The 9,883-nt window shown below is 47.4% G+C and overlaps 1 protein-coding gene across 1 annotated transcript in view; it reads left to right on the top strand.

Annotated features, from left to right (window-relative positions):
- Positions 1–282: 282 nt before the first annotated feature.
- The window catches only part of SIAH3 (siah E3 ubiquitin protein ligase family member 3), a gene marked incomplete at both ends in the record, with an annotated part of 47,298 nt that continues 37,697 nt past the window's right edge, over positions 283–9,883 (top strand). Inside the window, one exon of the mRNA XM_080612778.1 lies at positions 283–417. Within this exon, the coding sequence (XP_080468904.1) occupies positions 283–417 (135 nt within the window). The remainder of the gene's footprint in view (positions 418–9,883) is intronic.

Genomic DNA, 9,883 nt, shown 5'->3' with positions numbered 1-9,883 from the left:
ATCAGGGAGTTTCTGGAGGGGAGGCATTTGTTATTGGCTGTCTCTGGACCTCAAGGATAACATTTCTGTCCTTTCCATTGGCCGCCCTGCCGCTGCAAGCCTCTTCCCGTCTTATTTTGATGATGAATATGAAGGCATGCTAAGCTGTGCCGGAGCATAGCTCACACTGCCTGCACTCCCTCCCGGGGCTCAAGGACTCAGGGGCTCCCTCGCTGCTTCCCCTATCCACCGCCAGCAGCAGCAGCAGCAGCACCAACAGCAGCAGCAACGCCAAAAGTTGTGATGCTTTTCTTCACCCAGTGCTTTGGGGCTGTGTTAGATCTTATTCATCTGCGGTTTCAGCACTACAAGGCAAAGAGGGTTTTCTCAGCTGCCGGGCAACTTGTCTGCGTTGTCAACCCAACGCACAGCCTGAAGGTGAGTTACAAATATTTTTTCTCCTCTGACATTTTCTCGTCTTCCCCCCCCCAACTGCGTTTCTCTGCAGGGAATGAAATGGTGCTCTCGCAGCTAGGGGAGAGTGCCGTTAACACATTGCAGCTCTGGCAGAGGCTGTTTGCTTTGTCTTGCTGCATGATTCCCTTTGGAGTGAAGGAGAAGCAACCCTCAGCTCCAAGTGATCATGGGAAGTCGCTTCTCCCCCTCCCCAAAGTTTCCTCATCCCTTTCACCCGTGTGAAAGGCATGCTGCAAGTGCCCGGAGAAAATGAATGGAAAAGTTAGCTGGATGAATTCACGTTCCTTTTTGGTAGAAGGATGCTAGGGAGTCTTCCAGGCTGACACCCAAGCACAGCAGGATGCTGCCAGGCAGTAGGGAGCAGCGAGAGGGGGGTTGGCAGCAGAGGGGTCTCCGGCTGCTGGTCTTGTTTGCTTTTTTGGAGGAAAAAGGCTGTTCCTGTCTCCTGGAGGGAGTCTGAAGGCGTTCCTGTGGCACTGAAACTGTCCTTAAGCTGTTTGCAAGGTGAATCTATTTTAGGCAGGAGAATACATTTGCCTGAATGCAAAACTATTTATAGTCCCCATAAAACATTTCTCTTACTCGCACAGTTCTGGATTTTCACTGAGAAAGTGGCAACAGCTCTGTCGATACCACAGCCGTGATGTTTGTACATAGAGAAGGAGCAGCAGGGGGAGAAAGCAACTGGGTGGCTTTAATTACTTTATCACAGCAGCGAGTGACCAACTTTAACCGAGTGCCTCCAGTTTTGTGGGAAGTCCTTGAGGACCTGACCTGTGATGCCGCCCTGCTAGCCCAACACAAGCTCAAAAATTAGTTTAATTGAGGACAACTTATCTCTGGATCTGCTGTGGTCCCTGCAAGGAACTTGAAGGTGTTGCTGGGAGCATCTTTCCTGAACTGTGGGTCCCTGGGAGGGCCATTGATGGGTTAAATCCCTCTTCAGAGTATATCCCAGAGTTATATTTTCAGCCTCAGGCTGTGCTCAGGCAGGGAGAGGTTGTTCCTAGCAGGGCACCAGCTCCAAGAGGATTTCACTGCAAGGAAAGGATTTCACTGTAAGCACTGTGCTAAGCCTGACGAGTGCTGCTGATCAGGGCAGGCATTCCCAAGGGACACACTGCTGGGGTGCAGGCTCACCTCTCCCAGCATTGCTCCTCTGCTGACACAAGCTGTTTAAAAACGTGCATCCCTGTCATTATCTGAAAGGATCCGAACAGATAAAAGAAACAACCGCGTTCCTAAGTGCATGGAGAGATTCTGTAAGTGAATGCTTCTGTGCTCGACCCCTTTTATGTGACTGTCTCCTGCTACTTTCATCTATAATTTTAATTAAAAAAAAAAAAAAAAAAAAAAAAGAGCAGAAAAAAGGTTACTGAAGGTCACAAAGCAATTTCAGTGCCTGTGGCACTGTCTGATGAGGTCCCATAAGCACACAGAGGGCTGTCTGCTGACTGCTCCACTGGTATCTAGGGCTAGACCTGAATTTATCAGTTCAGGTCCTCTCAAGCTGCAGATTTGCTATTGTGGGAGCTGCAGCATTTTACCTTTGAGCATATCAGAAAAAGTTGATGCTTCTGCTTGTTAAACACAGAGGGCATTTCAGTTTATTAAAATCCCCCATGACGAAGCTCTTCACTGCTCAGACCCAAAGCCTGGTAGAGACACGAGCAATCTCAGTACTGTCTTGACAGCTCTTGATATTAGGATGCATAACTCTCTTGGAAACAAATGGGAGCCTCTAGGAAAAGGTCCAACATGTCAATGAAGCTCCAATGAGAATTGTCTTGACTTGAGTGGGAATTGCTCCCCTGATAGGATTGCAGTGGGAACCCTGAGGCACATTTTCCCACACAAGTCTGTTGAGACACCAGATAGATGGACAAGCTGACAAGAAACCTCTCCGCTTTGAAAAAGAAAGCCTGACTGTAAAGTGAAATATGCTTGGAAGGTGCTCTGGAGTTACCCAGCTCACATCCAGCTGGGTGAATATGGTAGGCTTTAGCTCTGATCTGCTTTCAAGGTGCTCAGTGTGGTTCCCACCATCTCTGTAAGAAACCCATCAGCACTCAGTGTCAGGGTGGGTCAGATCCCTTTGTGCCTAGCACAGCACTACTGGTGCCCATCCAAGAACACCAGTTACCCCGAGCAAGACACCTCTCCCCACCAGCTCTTGCCTAGTGGTGGAGAGGTGGTCACCTCCAGCTAGCACAGCACCACACCTTGTCCAAAACCTGGTGTCAGAGACAAGCCAGATGAATCTGCTTCTTGGAGTGCCCGTTTCTGCCCCTGGGATGCACAGGGAAGCTGTGGTTGCTCCCTCCAGCAAAATGGAAAGGGACTTCTGAAGCTGGGATAGGGAGTTCCCCCCTCCCCCAAAGCCTGTCCTCTATGCTGAATGACACCTGAGAGACCATTAAAAATGAAAGGGACGAACATATTGCTCTGAGATAGTTTACGTTATTATGACTACTTAGATGCTTCACGGTCTGCTATTTCTAGCTGGGTCATTTCAACTGTAACATTTTGTTGACAGCCCCCAAATCTATCTGAACAATTGACAAATGGAGTGAAAACTGTATTAAGGTATGCGGTCGATGAATACATGCCTGCTAGGAAACAAGAACTAGGAGCAATGTCATTTCTCTCCCTTCCCTTCAAAGTTTAAATGTTTGTGCTTACTCCAGAATTATAAGCTCTTTGCAAAGGGATTATTTTATCCTGTATCTCCACAGAATCCGGGTGAGGGGGCTCCTGGTTCTCTGGTGCAAATGATAAATGACAGGCATCGTATTCTGATGTGATTATGCACACTGACATCCCTCACATAGGCCAGATCCTCAATCAGTGCCAACACACATAACTCCATTAGAGTCAAATTGCAGCAGGACCTCTGTTCTCACTCCTTCCATCCAGGGGAGTGCTCGGGGATGGTGGTAGGATCCAGCCTACCTGGAGGACCCATGGCTGGTGATCATATTCGTGTGTCAGAGATTTGACATCATGTAAAGCACTCAGTGAGCAGCAGAGGGCAGGGGAGCCCTGGTACCCTCCAGGGAAAACTTACACCAGCTTGTGCTGCCACAGACCCATAGCTAGACCAAGGAGGGCTGCGGTAAAATTATGTCAGCACGCTGTCACCGCAGTCACAGCCCAGACCTCTGACTGTGACCAGAGCCCATCACTTCTTCCTTTAGGAGAGGTCCAGAGGTTAGCAGAGAAGCACACACTTAGAATGAAACCTGTGCCTTTCTTCCCTCTGAAAGGCTCATTAACTGAGAGGGCTGATGAGTGCTTCAGTGTATCTTACAGGACAAGATGGCAAGAGTGTCAGTACAGACACCTCTATTGATCTGCTGCTATTTTCCCTGTGCACGACAGGCTGACACAGGCTGCTTTAAACAAGGAAAGACAGCTTTGCAACCGTCCCCCTCTGTTTCGCCTGTTTGGCAGGGGTATTAATGGAGTGGGAGGGTTGCTTCAGAGCCGCCTTGTCCTTCTGTCTGCTTTCTGCTCTTTGTCCAACAACAATATTCCCCAGGCAGGCACAGCAACAGCACCTTAGGAAGCACTGCTATGCTGGGATCAAAATTCACTTGCCAAGTAGAGAAAACCTTGTATTTACTGCACTTCTACAAGTCACTTTCTTTCTCAGTTATATTACACGCATTACCTTGTAACCTGCCTGCCTTCAAGCATATGGTCACCATGACATCTCCCCTTGGAGATGCAACAGAGCTCCCCAGCCAAGTGGCTGCTCCTTCCCAAGGCCATGTTAATTAGAGAAGCACTTCTGCTGCTGGCTGCAGGGCCCAGTGTGCAGAGAAAGTTTAAAGATGCTCCGTGCACATTGAAGAAATGAGTGTTTGCTTGTCCTGTGGAGATGAGGCTCAGTGAGTTCCTTTGCATTTTCACCCTGTTAATAGCAATTGTCCCCAGCACTGCTAATTGCAACCTAGGGAGAAGCAAAGGTGGGTGGTGTGTCCTTGCTCCTTAGCTGGCATACGTCCCTGTCCCAAAAACCAGCCGTAGCACCGGGCAGAGGACTGCTGTGCAGTAACAGCCCAGCTGGTACTGATGCCTTGCGGGGTGCTGTGTACAGCTGGGTAAAAGAGATTTTCCCCATTCAAGGAGTTGCCAGCTTTTTACATGAAACTTTAACTCTTTGGAGAGTGTGAAAAATGTTCTTGTAAAGAGTAAAAAACTGTGGTTAAGTTGTGCTTGTAAAACCCACCCATCTCTGTCTCTGTAGGACTTCAATGAACTCACTGAATTACAAAAAGATGCATATTTAAAAGAGGGCATAAGGAGTACAATCTTACATTCAAAAAGGGTCATAACATGGTTTATGGGGCCAAGCTGTCTTCTATCTATTTTTTAAAGCAACAAGCAAATTTGCCCTGAGTTAGGGAAGGGATTTGAATCCTGTTATAACAGTTTGGCTCTGCACACATGGCCAGCCAAATAGCATTGTAATCCACTTTATCTCCAACAGGATTAAAGTGCTACAGTGCATTGTAACCCCATGAGCTTTATTTATTTATGTGGTGGAAAGGAGGAGAGGGACTCTGAAACCTGCTGCTAACAATCCGCAGGCATCCTCTGACACCATCTCATCCTGGACATGATCTCATGACCATCTCAACCCTAATCTCATGTCTCCCACACAGGGCTGTGATTTGGGGAACCCAAGTGTTGTTTGGCCCCAGTGTCCAGCAGGATTGTGACAGCCACGATGAGAGAGGCTGCAAAATCCCCTGCTGCCTGCAAACGCAGGCTCCTGGCAAGGCTCTGGGTCCCATCCCAGCTGTGGGCTAGGGCTGTGTGGGCACTTGGCACCTCAGATATACAAACCCTTGTGTAAGGATGTGGACAGCAGCAACCAGCGCTGCTTCGCCACCCCTCCCTCAGCCTTGCCTCTGTTTGAAGGGGTATCAGTGGGCAAACCTGGAAACCAAGATGATCATGACTACCCTGGGAGCCTCTGTGCATGTGTTCACAGCCACCTGCAGAGCTGCATGCTCCAGCAGCTCTCCCTGAAGGCTCTCCATCCACCAATGCCACTGCTTGGTCACAGGAGCTCCCCTCTCCTGTAACCCATTAACCCTGAGCCCACTGACCCAGTACCTGTGCAACCCACAGTGCAGGGTGGCACGGACTTTACTCCAAGCATGCTGCAAAGCAGAGCAACTTCGAGCTCCAGCATGGTCTCCCAGAGTAACAGTTATGGTGTCTTTTTGGTGGAGGGAGAGGGAGGAAAAAGCTGCCATGTCAGAATATTCTGTATTCATATGCTCCAGTTTCCTTCTCCCCACCTCCTTCCCTAATTAATTACTGCTGTTAACTGACCCTGCCAGTCATGCTACAGCTCTGGATATGGGACAGAGTGGGTAAGCATTGAGTCTTTTCCTCCTCATGCTTGATTTTGGGGTGAATTTCAATAACAAACCTGACCTAGTTGCAGGATGTTTCAAGTCAGAGGCTATCAATGGAAGATAGTGCTCTTATTTTAGTATTAGAGAAATACCTTTCCCCTCAACAGGGTTTGGCAGCAGGGTAAGGAGTATCCATCAGACACCACCACATATTGCTTTGTAATCCACCCACTCTGCTACAACTCAGCTCATTAACAATTTCTCAGTGCAACCCTTTGAGTTAGACGTAACAGCCCAGATATATCCCTCAAGAGAAACACTGTCCCAAAGAAATTGTGGTGGCTAACACAGGGGCTGCAGAGGAAAGAGAGATGTTTTGATATAAGCCTTGATTACATGAAAAGAGTGGAGAGGTGTCAGTCTGCTTCCCAGCAGATGTAAGTCATCCGAGGACATTCCCACTACTGGCATTAATCAACACACATTGTTGGTTGCCTCAGTAGAATATGAATATGGTCCTGCAAGCTGCAGATGTTAAAAAGTCCCAGGCCCCATTCCCAAGCATCATGAATTTTGCATCAAAATCCCAATTGACAGAGTATAGATTTTTGTTTAACCATCAAGAGTCTCTCCTGGTATCAAAGACCTCCCAGCACACTTAGCTGGGGGGCACGCAGAAACTTCCACTTTTTTCTCAGAGACCATCTGAGGTTCTTAATTAATCCTAAAAATCAAGTTTCAAGCACAGTGGATCCCAAGAGCTCCTGTAAAGCAAGGGAAGGGAGCTGATGTGGCTGTGCCCTGTCTCTCCTGGGCTTTGGCGCTTCCTACACCATAGAAAGCCCATGATCTTTGTCCTGCCTTGCTCAGAGTTGGAACTTTATGTCCCTCCTGGCACCCCCAAAGCCTTTCCACCACAACGGGCAACAAGTGTCCGTTCAGCCAGCTGCAAAAGTGGGAAAAAGTGTGAATCCTGCAGAAGTTTCACAGAGTGGCAGGGGGGAGGACAGTCTTTACCCAGCTTTCCTAGGGGCTGAGTGACCATGGGAGCAATGACTGTGATGGACTGCTTTCAACACCTCTCAGTAGCATTGCCACAAGCACACACGGCTGAGCAGGGCACAGCATGGTGCAGTGGCATGGTCCTCCTTGGAGCTGCTGGATGTGAGTGCCAGGAGGCACCGGAGGCATCAGAAAGGAGAGAATTCCTCTGGAGAGCAGAACAAAATTCAGGTGACATGCTAGGCCTGGTTTTGGTGTGATTTTTACAACAGAGCTGAGCCACCATCAAGTTCAGCTGATCTGGGTCCAGCTTCTGAAGGAGCTGGAGGCAGCTGGAGAATTCTCTGCTTAGGTTTGGCTGAGCATGGAGGCAACTTACCAGCCCACTTCTGTATGCACATGCTATATTTGGAAATGAAAAGCATGGATGCTGAGACATTAAACACCTTATCAGATTGTGTTATTTTTCTTTCTTTCTTTCTTTCTTTCCATAGCTTGCCTCTTTATTAAGTACTTTTCTTTCTGTGCTATTGTCCTCATCCTGCCCATTCTCTGCTATATCAAAGTCTTAAAGCAAAAGGTTGTCTTCATCTATTGCTCAAAAACCTAATTTTGGGCTTTTTTTACTCCTGCTGAAAGCAAAGCATCACTAACTTCACTGCAACTTTGGATCTCTCATTTTCCTTTAAGCTCTTTCAGAAGAAATCACAATCATTCAATCCTCAGCTTGTCTGGTGCTACCAATTTCCCAGTGACAGATTAAGTCCTCCTTTAAAATGATTGCCAGCAAGATGAGGGGAGCTACAAAACCCAGCTAAATGTTGCTGTGGATGCAGCTGGCAAGGAAGCAAAGTGCCTCACATTCCTGCAAAAGCTAATTTTCATTGTGCTCTGGATGGGGCTCAGGCAGGCAGATCCAGGGGGAGGTGCCACGACTGCCCGTTGTCCACCCAGCACAGTAAGCCACGATCATGATCCCTTCACCAGTGCTGGCAAAAGACAATATCTTCCTTCTGCTTTGACGTGGTGAAGCAAGTCCACTTTCAGCAGGGATTTAAGCTGGTACTCTGGTGTGTGCGCTGCCGAAGTAGGCACATATCCGAAGTAGGCACACATCCCTTCTTCTTCCATGTCATAGGAACAAGCAGCTAGACAGAGCAGTGGCCTCAGCTAATTCTCACAACCTCCCACAAAGCTCTTACCCCTAAGGATTACTGAGGGCTGTGCTGAATGGCAAAATTCCAGTTGTGCATGGAGGTGTCCTGAAAATTGCTCTGGGTGACCTGCTGCTAATAGCTACCTGCAATACTCCCACTTGGCTCTCCTGCAGTGCTCTCCTTTGAAGAGAGAAGAGTGTCCTGGCACTGCTGGCACTGGGTAAACTGCCTGGCACATACACAGTGTACAATTTGAACCACTTTTATTTAATTAGAGGCATTTCTGAGCATCTTACATAACATTAATGGGTTTATCTTTACCTCTCCCCTTCAGTCTAAGCAACATCATGGAAGCGCCACTGAGGGAGAACAGCAGAGACCTCCGAGTAGTTGGCATGCTTTTTCTGGTGTGCTTTTTTTAACAGGTAGAAATGTTTGAAACAACTTTGGGAAAGGATTAACCAGTTATTTCCAGATCAGATGCAGTGCTTTCAGACCTAGTCTTTTCTTCCAGAGCAATTCTGTTCTGAGCTGATCCAAATTGAAACCCCCATGCATGGATAGGGACATCTCATATTAGACCGTGTCACCCAAGACTCCAAGACTCCGTCCAACCTGGCCTTGAACACCGTCAGGGATGGAGCATTCACAACGTCCTCAGGCAACCCATTCCAGTGCCTCACCACCCTCACAGTAAAGAATTTCTTCCTTACATCTAACCTGAACTTCCCTCCAGGTTGTCCTCCTCAGTAAAAAATAGATCATTTGCACAGCTTTAGTGATGTTACTGGTATTTTAAACATGCAAATATTAAGCTCCTGATTGGCTGGCAAATTGTCCATCAACCCTGAGGAAATGTGTGGCAGAAGAGAGACATGGGTGAATATCGTAAACAAAAGATAGCACACTATTTCACATCAAGTGCCAGCTGAAATAGAAAGAGAAACAGAGAAATGGAACATAAACGAAACAGCAAAAGATGAAATCAGTAACATCCCCTTGTGCAGAAAGCAAACACTATAGATGAGCAAGGAGGCGGATGCTGCGGAGCAGAAAACCACATCAGCAGAGGATGAAAGTGTTCGCCCACTCTTTGGAACTGACATGTGGAAAATAAGCAAAGTAATAAGTGTGAAAATGGAGTAAATAATCACCACACAAGGATTACATAGAGCAGCTGGGGATGGTTATGGTCACCTTCAGGCTTTGTGGAAATGAGAGGCTGAAATGGAAATAGTAGGATGGTGGCAAGTGGGCTGATCATGGTAGTGACCTGAACTCAGCATAACCACTCTGGGCTCAGTGTCAAGCATGTGCACAGATTCAAAAATATGTATGTTTTGCAGAATCAGACCCTTATTCAGACATACTTATTCCAAAAAACTTGATCCAGCAAAAGACCATATGAAAAACCTGTTGGAGTACAGCAAACTTGTCCATCTCTTCTGAAGAGCACAGGGTGGATTGAAGACATCTTTCTCTTCAGCAGGGAAGTGATCCTAGATGTCTCACTGCTGCATTGTCATCTGTCCACACGAGGATACTTGTTTGCAAATGGGGATGTGTTATCTCTACTGATTGGATCCCCATTGCGTGAAAAGGCATGCTACAAACCAGTGGGGCCACTCCTTTGCTTATGGGGCAGTACTGTGAGTTCACTTCTTGTACTAATTGAGAGCTGAGGACATCTCCGTGTGCAACATCTTTTGGAGTCTATCATCAATGAGATGAATTATCGTCAAAGGAAGGCTGTCTTGCTTGCCACTGACAATCCAGGAAGCCAGAAGACTAGCTTGGAATGGATAGGTCATTTTTGTCTAGCTGAAGTTAGATGAAATGCACCCCACTGATACCCAACAGCTCCTTACGCAAAAGAAAACCCAATCAGGATAA

The sequence above is a fragment of the Psittacula echo genome, assembly GCF_963264785.1.
Source record: "Psittacula echo genome assembly, chromosome: 3".
NCBI lineage: Eukaryota > Metazoa > Chordata > Aves > Psittaciformes > Psittacidae > Psittacula > Psittacula echo.
This window is presented reverse-complemented; position numbering and strand designations above follow the sequence as displayed.